This window comes from Pan paniscus, chromosome 4 (assembly GCF_029289425.2).
Source record: "Pan paniscus chromosome 4, NHGRI_mPanPan1-v2.0_pri, whole genome shotgun sequence".
In the NCBI taxonomy this organism is placed as follows: Eukaryota; Metazoa; Chordata; class Mammalia; order Primates; family Hominidae; genus Pan; species Pan paniscus.
The window spans coordinates 88274335-88288838 of record NC_073253.2 but is presented as its reverse complement, the minus strand read 5'-3'; the positions used below and the strand labels follow the sequence as shown (position 1 = coordinate 88288838).

General features: G+C 37.3%; 1 protein-coding gene across 4 annotated transcripts in view; it reads right to left on the bottom strand.

Moving 5' to 3' along the window:
* Positions 1-14504, bottom strand: part of CDH12 (cadherin 12) — a 1103355-nt gene that overhangs the window by 316825 nt on the left and 772026 nt on the right. For all 4 annotated transcript variants that reach the window (XM_055112489.2, XM_055112491.2, XM_034960250.3 and 1 more), the window contains one exon: positions 12738-13154. In XM_055112489.2, coding sequence (XP_054968464.1) covers positions 12738-12968 — 231 coding nt within the window. In that variant the 5' untranslated portion in view covers positions 12969-13154. The remainder of the gene's footprint in view (positions 1-12737; positions 13155-14504) is intronic.

Sequence of the window (14504 nt, the reverse complement as noted above, 5' to 3'; positions counted from 1 at the left end):
AATTGTTGCTGCTGAATTGGGAAATGTAAATGCAATAGGAATCACTGGATCCTGGGTGACAGGGGCCTTGTTGTAGCGATCAATGGCCAAAGTAAGGTTGGCATGTTTACCAATAAACCACAGTCAAAAGAGCAATCAGAATGCTATGACTTGTGGAGACTTCTGGTATTGGCTAGGGGGTCATCCTGTTCCTAGGAATGAAATAGGTAGGAAGCCTATTAAATTATTATTTGATCTGTACAAACAGAAAGGTTCTAGGTCAAGTACACAAAGTCTAACCTGAATCATAAAAACAGAGAGTCCTTGCCCCTCAATCAGTTTCCAGACTTGCACCAGTTTATAGACCCAAAATCCCTTGAATGAAGGTGAGGCTGAGATCTCTTGGGGAAGGATTCCAATATGCTTATAAAATTTATACTATTAATCTTTCTAATTTTTAAAAATTTTTTATTTCCATAGGTTTTTGGGGGAACAGGTGGTAGTTGGTGACATGAGTAAGTTGTTTAGTGGTGATTTGTGAGATTTTGGTGCACTCATTACCCCAGCACTATACACTGAACCCAATTTTTAGTCTTTTATTCCTTACCCCCTTCCCATCCTTTCCCCTATCCCCAAAGGGACCTATCACTTTTTATCAGGGTGACTGTACTTTGGGGAAAAGAAAATAATCAGACCTTTGGGGGACTACTGGACATTAGCTCTGAACTAACATAAATTCTGAGACCCAAATTGTCACTGGGCCTGCCAGTTAGCATAAAGACTTGTGGAGGTCAGCGGACCAATGAAGTTCAGCTCGGGTCCATCTCAGTGGAGCCAGTGGCTCCTCAACTCATTCTGTGATTACTTCCAAAGTTCTAGAATGTAATTTGTATACTCAGCAGCTGGAAGAATCCCCACACTGGTTCCCTGATGTGGAAGTGAGGACTGTAATTGAGGGAAAGTCCAAGGGGATGCCACTAGAACTCCCTCTAGACAGAACAATAATAAAGCCAAGCAACATGACATTCTTGGAGAAACTGCTGAGATTACTGCCATCACCAAAGATGAAACATGCAGGGTGTTGATTCCCAACTCATCCTTATTCTACTCTCCTATTTGGTCTGTAACTAACACAGATGGATCTTGGGCATGACAGTGGATTATCATAAGCTTAGTCAGGTGGTGACTCCAACTGCAACTGTTTTGCCAGATGTGGTTTCATTGCTTGAGAGAATCAGCACATCCACTGGTACCTGGTATGAAGCTTTTGATAATAGCACATAAATTTTCTCCATTAATGTTGGTAAAGACCACCATTAGCAGTTTGCTTCTGGCTGGCAAGATCAGCAATACAACTTCATTGCTCTACCTCAGGGGTATATTAACTCTTTAGTCCTATGTCATAATTCATTTCACAGGGATCTTGATTACCTTTTCTTTTACAAGACATCACACAGGTCCATTAAATGGAAACATTATGCTGCTTGGATCTATTGAGCAAGAAGCAGCAACTACTCTATATGTACTTGGTAAAACATTTATTTACAAAGGGCGTGGGATATAAATCTGACAAAAATGTATTGCCATCTACCTCGTTGAAATTTGTGGGAGCCTAGTACTACCGGACATGTTGAGATATCCCCAAAAAGGTGAAGCATAAGTTGTTGCATCTTGTCCCTCCTACAATCTCAGAAAAGAGACACAACACTTAGTAGATCCTTTTGGATTTTGGAGGTAAAGTACTTTGCATTTAGGTACATTACTCTGGCCCATTGACTGAGTGATGTGAAATGCTGCTAGTTTTGAGTGGGGAACAGAATGAAAAGAAGGCTCTGAGATAGATGCAGTCTGCTATGTAGACTGTTCTGCTGTTTAGGCTATACGATCCAGCAGGTCCAGTGGGGGGCAGTAATAGTAGTGTCAGTAATAGATAGGGATGCTGTGTGGCATCTTTGGTTGGTCTCATTTGATGAATTACAGCACAGGCCCTTAGGATTTGGGGACAAAGCCTTGCCTCCTCTGTGGATGTCTTCATAAGATATGAAGTATCCTTCAAAAGATACTCTCCTTTTTAGAAACAATGGAGCCTGACCAACATGGAGAAAGCCCATTTCTACTAAAAATACAAAATTAGCCTAGTGTGGTGGTGTGTGCCTGTAGTCCCAGCTACTCAGGAGGCTGAGGCAGGAGAATCGCTTGAACCCGGGAGGCAGAGGTTGCAGTGAGCAGAGATCGCACCACTGCACTCCAGCCTGGGTGACAGAGTGAGACTCTGTCTCAAAATAAATAAATAAATACATAGAAAAAGAAAAAGAAAAAAGAAACAGCAAAAACCTGCTACCGGACCTTAGTGAGAACTGAACACTTAATCATGGCACACCAACTTCCTATGTGATCTGAGCTGCTTATCATGAACCATGTGCTACTTGACCCAGCAAGCCATAAAGTTAGGTGAGCACAGCACTACCCCATCATCAAATGAAAGTGGCATGTATAAGATCAGGCCTCAGCAGGCCCTTGATGCACAAGTAACTGACATGAAGAAGAGACCCAAATGCCCCCATTCCTGCCACACTCTCTTCTCTTTCCAAGCCTGTACCTATGGCCTCATCACGTGTTCCCTATCAGCTGAGAGAGAAAGAGAAGCCTTGAGCCTGTTTCACAGGTGGTTCTTCATGATAAGCAAGCACCATCTGAAATTGACAGCTGCAGTATTATAGGTTCTCTGGGACATTCCTGAAAGACAGCAGTGACTGCAAACCCTCTCAGTGGACAGAACTTTTAGCAGTACACCTGGTTTTTCATTTTGCATAGAATTAGAAATGGGCAGACATGAGATTATATATCAATTCATGGGCTGTGGCCAAGGAGTTGGCTGAATGGTCAGGGACTTGGAAGGGACATGATTGGAACATTAATGACAAAGAGTTCTGGGGAAGAGATAAGGTATAGGGATGGTGCCCTCAGAATGTGCCAAAAAATGTGAAGATATTTGTGTCCTATGGGAATGTTTACAAAAAGGTAACATCAGCAGAGGAAGATATTAATAATCAAGTGGATAGGACAACCCATTCTGTGGATACCTGTCAGCCTCTTCCAGCAGCCACTCCTGTCATCATTCAATGTGCTCATAAATAAAGGGGCCACATTGGCATGAGACCAACAACACACAGACTTCCACTCACCAAAGCTGACCTGGCTATAGCCACTGCTGAAGACCTAACATTTCAGCAGTAGAGACCAACAGTAAATCCCCAATATGGCACCATTCCCCAGGGAAATGAACCAGCAACCTGATGACAGGTTGATTACACTTGATCACTTTCATCATGGAAGGAGCAGCATTTTGTACTTACTGGAACAAACACTCTGGATGCAGATTTTCCTTCCAAGCATATAATGCTTCTGCGAAAACTACCATCTGTGACCTATAGAATGCCTTATCTACCATCCTGATCTTCCACACAGCACTGCTTCTGATCATGACACTCACTTCACAGCAAATCAAGTACAGTAATGAACCCATGCTCATGGAATTCACTGGTTTTACCATGAATTCCCACCAGTCCAAAGCAGCTGGCTTGAAGGGAGGGTGAAATAGCCTTGTGAAGCCTCAGTTACAGTGCTAGATAGGTCCCAATCCCTTGCAGGGCTGGGGCAAGGGGGTCTCTAGGAGACTATAAATGCTCTGAATCAGCATCCAATATATGGCACTATTTCTTCCATAGCCAGGAATAAATCTCAAGTCAGAAGTGACTGGTCTGCAATTATGAGGTAGAAATGAGTGTGACACCACTATTACTCCTGGTGACATATTAGCAAAAATTTTGCTTCTTGACCCTATGGCGTTATGCTATGCAGGTCTAGAGGTCTTAGTTCCAGAAGGAGGCATGTTTCCACCAGGACACAAAACAATAGTTCCATTTAACTGGAAGTTGAGACTGCCACCCAGCCTCTCTGAGTTCCTCATTCCCCTAAATCAACAGGTAAGGAAGGAAATTACTGTGCTGTCTAGGGTGATTGATCTTGAGTGCCAATGGGAAATTGGATTGACACCCCACAATGGATGCAAGGAAGAGTGTGTCTGTAATATTGGAGATTCCTTAGGGCACCCCTTATATTACCTTGCCCTGTGATTAAAGTCAATGGAAAACTACAACAAACCAATCTAGGCAGAACTAGTAACAGTCTAGACCAGACCCTTCAGAAATTAAGGCTGTGTCTCCCCACAAGGTAAAGAGCCACTACCAGCTGAGTTGCTTGCTGACAGCAAAGGTAATACAAAATCAGTAATGGAAAAAGGCAGTTATAAATACAAGCTATGATACATGACCAGTTATGGAAATGAGGGCTATAATCATTACAAGTACTTCTTCCTTATTTTATTTTAAATATGATATATTTAATATCTTTTTTCTTCCCTCTCCTATCCCCTTATCATGGAACACAAAATGTATTGACTTGATATCATGGTATTTAAAAATCATTAATTTTACACCAAGTTGCAGGACATCAAGATGAGTAAACCCAAGGACTTTACATTCTTTTCTGAGAAAAAAGGTTTGTGTATTTTCGTTGCATGCAAGACAGTTATATCCTGCTAGAAGTATGACCTTGTTATTATCTCTATTTCGTGATTAAACATGGTTTAAGGGGAAGTGGACGGGTGCCAAGTTGACAAAGGGTGGACTTATAATGGTGTGATATTTGATCAATCATGATCATGGGTGTTTCTGTGTTATTTGGATAAGACTAATATTTAAATTTGTGAACTTTGAGTAAAATAGATTAGCCTCTATTATGTGGGTGGGGCACACCTAATCAGTTGAAGACCTTAACAAAACAAAGACTGATGTCACTTGAGCAAGAAGGAGTTCTTCCAGCAGACTGCCTTCAGGCTCAGAATGGCACTCTTCCCCAGGTCATCCGATTAGAGGCCCCACTGCAGATTTTGAACTTGTACCTACACAACTGCATGAACCAATTTCTTAAAAATAATTTTTTGTTCCATATGAATTTTAGCACAGTTTTTTTTCTAATTCTGTGAAGAATGTCAATGGTAGTTTGATGAGAATAGAATTGAATTTATAAATTACACTGGGCAGCCATAAAAAGAAACAAGATCATGTCCTTTGCAGGGACGTGGAAGGACCTGGACGCCATTATCCTCAGCAAACTAACACATGAACAGACAACCAAACGCTACATGTTCTCATTTATAATAGGGAGCTGAACAATGAGAATACATGGACACAGGGAGGGGAGCAACACACACTGCAGCCTGTCAGGGGTGGAGGGGGAGAGAGAGCATCAGGATAAATAGCTAATGCATGCAGGCCTTAATACCTAGGTGATGGATTGATAGGTGCAGCAAACCACCATGGCACATGTTTACCTATGTTAACAAACATGCAGGTCCTGCACATGTATCCCGGCATTTAAAATTAAATTAAATTTAAAAATAATAATAAAATTGTTTGCATAAAATTAAAAATAAATAAATAATATTTTCTTTTTTTCTACTTATATACATGTCTTGTTTGTTCTGTTTCTCTGGAGAATCCTAACTAGAATAATACCTGTAGGATTAAACTGAGAATATCAGCAGGGCATTCCTCAGTCTCTTTCATCTATGCTTTTGAAATATCATCTATGAGCTGTACACATCTCTTTTTTCTTTGTTTATGCTTTAGACAAAACCATTAAAACTATTTTGACAAAAGTCACCTCTGGATCACTAGTTACCAAAACCAATGGAACATTTTAAGTCATTAGTTAATTTGGCCTGTGGAGTTCAACATTTGTTGTCATTCCTTATTCTTAAAACTTTTTCCTGGTTTATCTTCCATGACACTAATGCTTGCCTTTTGCTTCTTACTAATTAGATCTATCTAATTTTTTTCATCTGCTTTGCAATGAAAAATCAGGGTTCTCTTAAATTATCTGTAATTTTCCCTAGAGTATATTAACCACTTATGGTTTTAACTACCATCTGTATTCCAATTACTCTCTTTGAACACTAGATTAATGTATGCAAATATCTATGATATACTTCACCTGTGTACTTGTAAGTAACTAAGGGCTTAGGATGTCCAACACAAATTATTTCATTTCTTACTTGAGTCCCAAATCTACAAGGGATACTAATAAAACAGAAGTCAGAAATCTGTGTCATTTTTTATTCTTCCCTTTCTTTGATTCTCTGTATGCAATTACCCACTAATTTCTGCAGATTTTGCCTTCACAATATTTCTCTAATTTGTCTCATCCTTTACATTGCCATGATCAATGAATCTTGAAATTTTTCATTATCTCTTCACCTTTCAAATATTCTACTCTAATTTCCCATTTCCTTCATTGTACTTCCTACACAAGCCTATTGTAACTTTCTCCTGCAGATGCTCTCCCTATCTCTACACCTTTTTCCTCGTCTTCAATGCATCTTTTAATTGGCTGTCTGATCGGTCATTCTAGAATTGCAATTCCATTAATATTAATCCCCAAACGAGGCATTTTATGGGTCTTTATACTTTTAAGAATGAATACTACTCATCTGGGTATGAGAATTGAACCTTTCCATACTTTCTGTATTTATTCACTCTAAGTAGTTGGCTTTACACTCTGACTATCTGACTTTACTGAAATATGGCTACCTAGGCTCACCTTGAAGTTTCAAGCCTCAGGGCTTACAAAAACTTTTCCCCATACTACCACTTCTAGAAAAATTAAATCATCCTTCAAGACTCATCTCAGGTACTTCCTCATTTGTGATTATTTTCTTGAATTCCTCCATCTTTTGGACGGAGTCATAGACGTTTCCTAACAGTGTTTCTATTATAGCACTTTTGTGTGTGTGTGTGTGTTTAGGCTTTTATTATTATTATTATACTTTAAGTTCTAGGGTACATGTGCACAATGTGCAGGTTTGTTACATATGTATACATGTGCCACGTTGGTGTGCTGCACCCATTAACTCGTCATTTACATTAGGTATATCTCCTAATGCTATCCCTCCCACCTCTCCCCACGCTACGACAGTCCCCAGTGTGTGATGTTCCCCTTTCTGTGTCCAAGTGTTCTCATTGTTCAATTCCCACCTATTATTATAACACTTTAGTTTAATAGAGTATTGAAATGATTGTTAGCACTTAAGAGCCTGGCAGGATAATAAACCATGATATTTTCTGGTGCAATGGAGCTAGACCACCTGGTTGACATGTTAGCTTAAGCATCCACTGGGTGTTGAGATATGGGGAAGTCATTTAACTTTTCTGTGCCTCAGTTTTCTGATATGTAAAATAGCATTAATAAGAAGATCAGTCATAGTGCTCTTTTGCAGATATGTAAGTATATGTCTATAAAGCAATTAAAATTGTGCCCAAAGGAAGCACTCAATAAAGTTTAACTTTTATAATTGTAATCTAGAGACCTTCATAGTTACATTTATTCCTATAGGCTTAATACTGTCTCAGTTGTAATGCATTCTTCATCAAAAATAGGTTAAATAAATGGATGTCTCTGAAACTAGGGTTTATATATGTTTTACTTCTTTATTTTTTGCCCTTTTAAACAGTTTAGATTTAAGAATTGCTGCTAACAGGGATTTATCTGAAATGACAACTCAATTTCCTAAATTATTCTTCGGGGATAAAAGAGGCAGCATTTCCGGATACCTAACTTGGAGGCTATGAAAAAACTTAGTACCACACAGATAGAGGCTTGCAATTATCCATGTTGGTATAAGCATAAATCATGTTGCTGTGTGTATGCACACTTGTGCACATGTATATGTATGTCTGTAATAATGCAAGTGTTTTGCTTGTGGTTAGTTTGAGCAACTGTTAACATATGAAGTACAAATTTTTGCAGATAAAGTTAATTTATTTCTTACTGTACAGTATGAAAACATACTTATCTAGGTAATGTATTAAATTCACAGTGTGTATTTGAGGAAAGCTTTACCTCTGTATACCCTTGTGATTTATTTGTATACAAAGTAAAGTAACATTTTTGTTCAAGTAATAGCACAGTTTGTGCTTTCTTGCAAGGATATCAACATGAACATCTGATTCTTTAAATACAATGGTTGTTGAAGCTAATGCCACCCAAGTCACTCAGTGGTCTCTACAAATTTCTACATGAATACATTCTTTTAGATTTGAATGTAAGAAAACCAATTGGTCCCTAAAAATGTGGAGTTGACAATGGGAACTATACAAATTAATGATTTCCACATATGCTCTTTCTACCAAGAACCAGAAAGTCATATTCGAGGCTAAAGATAGTACAGTTGATCTTAGAACAATGTAAGTTTGAACTGCATAGGTTTACTTTATGCAGATTTTCTTCCATTTTTGTCACCTCTGAGACAGCAAGAACATCTTTCTTCTCTTCTTCCTCCTCCTCAGCCTATGCAATGTGAAGATGATGAGGATAAACAGAACAGAGCCCTCAGAAATAATGCTGCATATCTACAACTATCTGATCTTTGACAAATCTGAGAAAAACAAGAAATGGGGAAAGGATTCCCTATTTAATAAATGGTGCTGGGAAAACTGGCTAGCCATATGTAGAAAGCTGAAACTGGATCCCTTCCTTACACCTTATACAAAAATTAATTAAAGATGGATTAAAGACTTAAATGTTAGACCTAAAACCATAAAAACCCTAGAAGAAAACCTAGGTAATACAATTCAGGACATAGGCATGGGCAAGGACTTCATGACTAAAACACCAAAAGCAATGGCAACAAAAGCCAAAATTGACAAAAGGGATCTAGTTAAACTAAAGAGCTTCCGCACAGCAAAAGAAATTACCATCAGAGTGAACAGACAACCTACAGAATGGGAGAAAATTTTTGCCGTCTACTCATCTGACAAAGGGCTAATATCCAGAATCTACAATGAACTCAAACAAATTTACAAGAAAAAAACAACCCCATCAAAAAGTGGGCAAAGGATATGAACAGACACTTCTCAAAAGAAGACATTTATGCAGCCAAAAAACACATGAAAAAATGCTCATCATCACTGGCCATCAGAGAAATGCAAATCAAAACCACAATGAGATACCATCTCACACCAGTTAGAATGGCAATCATTAAAAAGTCAGGAAACAACAGGTGCTAGAGATGATGTGGAGAAATAGGAACACTTTTACACTGTTGGTGGGACTGTAAACTAGTTCAACCATTGTGGAAGTCAGTGTGGCGATTCCTCAGGGATCTAGAACTAGAAATACCATTTGACCCAGCCATCCCATTACTGGGTATATACCTAAAGGATTATAAAACATGGTGCTATAAAGAGACATGCACACATATGTTTATTGTGGCACTATTCACAATAGCAAAGACTTGGAATCGACCCAAATGTCCAACAATGATAGACTGGATTAAGAAAATGTGGCACATATACACCATGGAATACTATGCAGCCATAAAAAAGGATGAGTTCATGTCCTTTGTAGGGACATGGATGAAGCTGGAAACCATCATTCTCAGCAAACTATCGCAAGGACAAAAAACCAAACACCGCATGTTTTCACTCATAGGTGGGAATTGAACAATGAGAACACATGGACGCAGGAAGGGGAACATCACACACCGGGGCCTGTTGTGGGGTGGGGGGAGGGGGGAGGGATAGCATTAGGAGATATACCTAATGTTAAATGACGAGTTAATGGGTACGGCACACCAACATGGCACATGTATACATATGTAACAAACCTGCACGTTGTGCACATGTACCCTAAAACTTAAAGTATAATAAAAAAAAAAAACTTTATGATGACCCACTTCCACTTAATGAATGGTAAATGTGTTTGACTTCCTTCTGATTTTCTTTGTGACATTTTCTTTTCTCTAGATTCCTTTATTATAATATAGTCTATAATACATATATACATATATAAACATAACATGTTTATGTTATATGTATTCTAACATATAAGTATGTTTTAATTGACTAGGCTATCAGTAAAGCTTTGGGTCAACAGCAGCCTACGAGTAGTTAAGTTCTGGGGGAGTCAAAAGTTGCACTTGGATTTTCAACTGTGCTGGGGAGAAGTCAGTTCTCCTAACCCCCCAAGTTGTCCAACGGTGAACTGTAGACAACTGATAATTTTCCTAGGCATTTTTGCATTAGCACTTTTCCTTTGCTCTGAGTTCTATATTATTTATAATACTTTCCTTTTCTATGAGTAATCTCAAAGTCTTTCTGGAATGAGTGGAAGCATAAATATATTTATATGTTTATACGTACATATATAATGGATTAAATTGGTCCCCATGTTATCATATTTCTATTCTCAAATCTAGAAGCATCAAGACAGAGTTAATTAAAATTTAATTAGTTTCCTGATGGAAAAGAAACCTTGGCATCCACTCTTTCATCTGCATTAGAAATGTACATTGCTTGAGAACCATGAGTGTTCATTATCCATTATCAATGTGGAGCCCTGTACCAGTGGAAATAATGCTGGTTAAATGTAATAATAGGTTAGATGTTAGACTTACTCCTTTTTAATTACATTTATAAATACTAGCTCCTCTTTTAAATAAACTGGATGAATTCTACACTGTTACAGCAATTATAAAGTGGAATTTCAGAGTATCAAGCAAAAACTTGCATATACAATCCCATGGACTGTTTGGGGAGATGAAATACTACTGCTATCTAGGTTCTAATAAATGTCAGTTTTATTTTTTTAACCTAATTTCAACTTTATTGCCTCCAATTCTGGAAATTGAGGTCTCTCGATCTTCTCTAATCAAAAACAGAGAATTTGTCAGGAACCTCAATATGATGTCTAGCTTCTGTCATAAACAGAGTTGAAATAACTGATATCTATGTTGTAGAGTTTTAGACTATGTTCCCCTTCCATTTGTCTTGGATTTCAAAATTCCATTCTTACATTAAATTAAATCAAAAGAAACAAGTATAGGAGAACCACATGAAATTATCTTACCATAGAAATGTTAGTGATTGTTATATTCCACGATCATATTTGAGGAATTATACAAGAAGAAGCTTTATGCAGTAACCTCCGGGGACTTCCATGTTTTGGAGTGACTTCCTCAAAATTTTCCAAGACCTTTTATGTGACTAAGGCTATCTGTGGGCAGCAATGTGATCTGAGAAGGTCATTCTGGTCTAGGCTGGAAATGTTTGGGTCTCAGTGTCCATTTATCGTTTGGGGCTCACTTTGACATTCTACTCAACCTACAGGTTCATAAGTGTCCTGTGGATCTTTAGGGACTGCACTATGAGGTTGGCCCAGTGCCACTTGAACAGCCCCTGACTCCTGGTAGGCAGCCTGTAAAGGAGATAGTTCATAGTTCTTGCTTAATGGCAGTGTGTGTGTGTGTGTGTGTGTGTGTGTGTGTGTGTGTGTGTGTGTGTATTTGTAAGATCATTGAGACTGGATGACCAGAATGGTACTTATGGACTGATTTGATTTGGGGTGACTCAATTTTTAAACATAGATAGGTGCCCTGCAAAAATCATTTGCCTGGGACCACATATGCCAGTGGAAACTCTGGTTATATGTCGCTTTCAACAAAGATTCTACTTAAAGACCTTTTCCACTGTATCATTTAATATCCTTTAAATACATTTCCACAACATAATTTATTTTAAATGTGGTAGAAATAATTCAGATCTTAAATGAATATTCCTCCTTTGACCTAATATTGGAATCATACAACCTATTATATATCTCTTTAGCTTATGTTTTCAGAAAGCTCAAGGGATTTGCTGCTCAAGAGTCATGATCTTCTATATCCATTTCCAAACACTCTTCCTATGATGGTTTTCCATTTATGACTTTGGATTTATTTTAAACTCTCCTCAAGCATCAATTTTTCTTTATCAAAACCCATGGCAATATCTTTTACAAAACTTAAAAAGAATTCACAAAATCAAAATAAAATATAATACTTACTTTTGGGGAAAATTTTTTTTGGGGTGGTGGACAAGTTATACTGTTCTAGACATGGGTGAAAAGAATTTTATGAAAAAAAAAGCAGTAAAACATAACTGTCCTGAAACAGATAGTTGCCACCAAGTATTTTGTGAAAAAAATTAAATTTCCATAAAGTTGCAATAAGATATTTAAATTGCATGCTCTGTTGATGTGTACATATTTGGGTTCCAAAATTTATTACTTCAGCCATAAAGACACGTATAAATATCTGCTGAAAATATATAAATTATTTATAAAGCTTAAGCAAGCCAAATCGAATACTTCAGAACCACAATCCAAATGGCACATCACATTTTAACGGGAAAGGAGAAGAAATACATTCCTGTCATTAAAGAACACCAAGATCAGTTTAGATTATTTATGCCTGGTGATTCTTCTCTGTGTCTCTTATTGCTAAACATCTCCAATTTGGCTGTGAGCAATAAAAATGATATAACTATACTGATACTATACTTCTAACTATGGTTATAATTATGCTTAATAACATTTTCATATTTTAACTTCATGTCTTCAGCAAAGAATGTCAAAAATTGAACGAAATATATACTATTTTCATTAAAATAATCAGGAAGAATTAAAGCAAAGAGGGTTTAAATGATATTCTGAAGCTTACCCGGGCCATCGAGTCAGGAAGATAAACCAGGTCTCTTGGATTTCAATTCCAGTGTTCTAGTCACTGGTTTGTTCAACTCCTGTGCAAAACATCCATACAAAATACACAATGCATATTCCCCCTTCCTATCAAGTGGTTGTCAAAAGAAATATGCCATTACCTTTCCCACATACTGAGGCTCGGAGCCCATGTATTCTTCCAGCACAAAAAATTGATTCCATACCCAGCCACGTTTAACACGTTGGAAATGTGACCGTTGTCCCGGCAGATGGATAACATTTTCTCTTGGCTCTGTGGCTAAAGTCTGCTGTGGCTGTGGTTGTAGTGGTGTTAGGAGACCTCCATCAAACAGAACCCAGAGAAGCAGGGATAAACAGTTCCTTGTAAGCATTGGCAAAGGCTTTCCTACAGCAGAGTAATAAAAACTCCAACACTTAACGTAGAATTGTGGAATCCAGGTTTGAGGTGTCTGTGGCCTCCACCACTTAGCTTCTTGTTTTATTGCAGAAATGATGAGGCAGGCATTAATCCTTTTGATGAAAAGGCTTCTGCTGTATTATATTCCATCTAAAGGGGCCTATGAAATAGATTAACAAAGACACATTAAATTAATAAAATTCCATGATGATATTCATCACAACTGTCATTATATCTGCCAACATTTAAGGAAACCGAGAAGAAAGACTATAAAAGAATTATATTAGTAAATGGTCACCGCTATTCAACATTTTAACTTGGATAAATTATCTGAGTTTTTCACAGACTTGAGAAAATATTAGTTACAATGAAGCAAAAAGAGCATTACAAAAAGAAATGATATTTTCAAAAAATTGGCAAATCATTTTAAGGAGAAAAATACAGACCACTATTTTAAAGTGAGCTATTAAGTTAGAGTAGGATCTTGCAACTTCAGCATTATTGACATCTTAGGGTTGATAATTCATTATTGCTGGGAAGCTATTTTGCGCATTTTAAGATTTCTAGTAGCACTTTTTTCTTCTACTTAATAGATGACAGTAGCACCCCTTCCCATATCTGGTTTGTGACAAGAAAAAAGTATCTCCAGACATTGCCATATATCCCCTAGGGGAGCAAAAAATGCCAAAATTAAGAACCACAATGTAGAGAATAAAGAAAACAATTTTTTAAAAGCAAAAAGTTCCTGAAGTTAGAGAATAGAAAGATACAGACGATCTAAAGAACAAGATAAATTATTAAATGTAAAAGCGAATCATCTTACTAAAATGTAAATGATGGATACAATGTTGTAAGTCTTTATAAATTTAAATTTTCTTTAAAAATGTTTCTCTAGCCTGGATATACCAGAAACCTTGACAATGTGAGTATTACTTTATAGACGTTGTGTAGCTCAGAGAAAAGCTGGATCCCTACCAGATGCAGAGCTTTTACTCTGCATTTAGATAAAATGACCTTTGAACTTTTTCTTATAACAAGCATTTTTAAATTCACTTATCTAATATTCATTGAGTGTCTATAATACACTGTCTTTAATTATGTGGTAGATAAAAAAACAGACACAATCTTTGCCTCTCTAAAATCACAAACAAAAAATAAACAGTCAAATAAATAACTGAGGGCAGATTATGCGAATGGAAAAAAAAAAAAGCAAACAAGAATATCCTGAGGGTAAAACCCACGTTAGCAAAAGCCTGTTGTAGGTGATAATTGCACTGAGGTCTAAAGGAATAAAAGCATTCCTATATTTTCTAAGCAGGCATGATGAACTGTGGCTCTAGAACAAGGGTGATTTTATGCATTTGGCACTAGGGTCACAGTGCTTCGAGCCTATAAGGTTTCTAAAGGCCAAAAATGTTGGAAGCCAGAAAATATATATAATGCTTCCAAAACAAGAGAACTAGAATCAAAATCAATGCATGTTTAGTTAAATGTCTATAAAACATGGTGT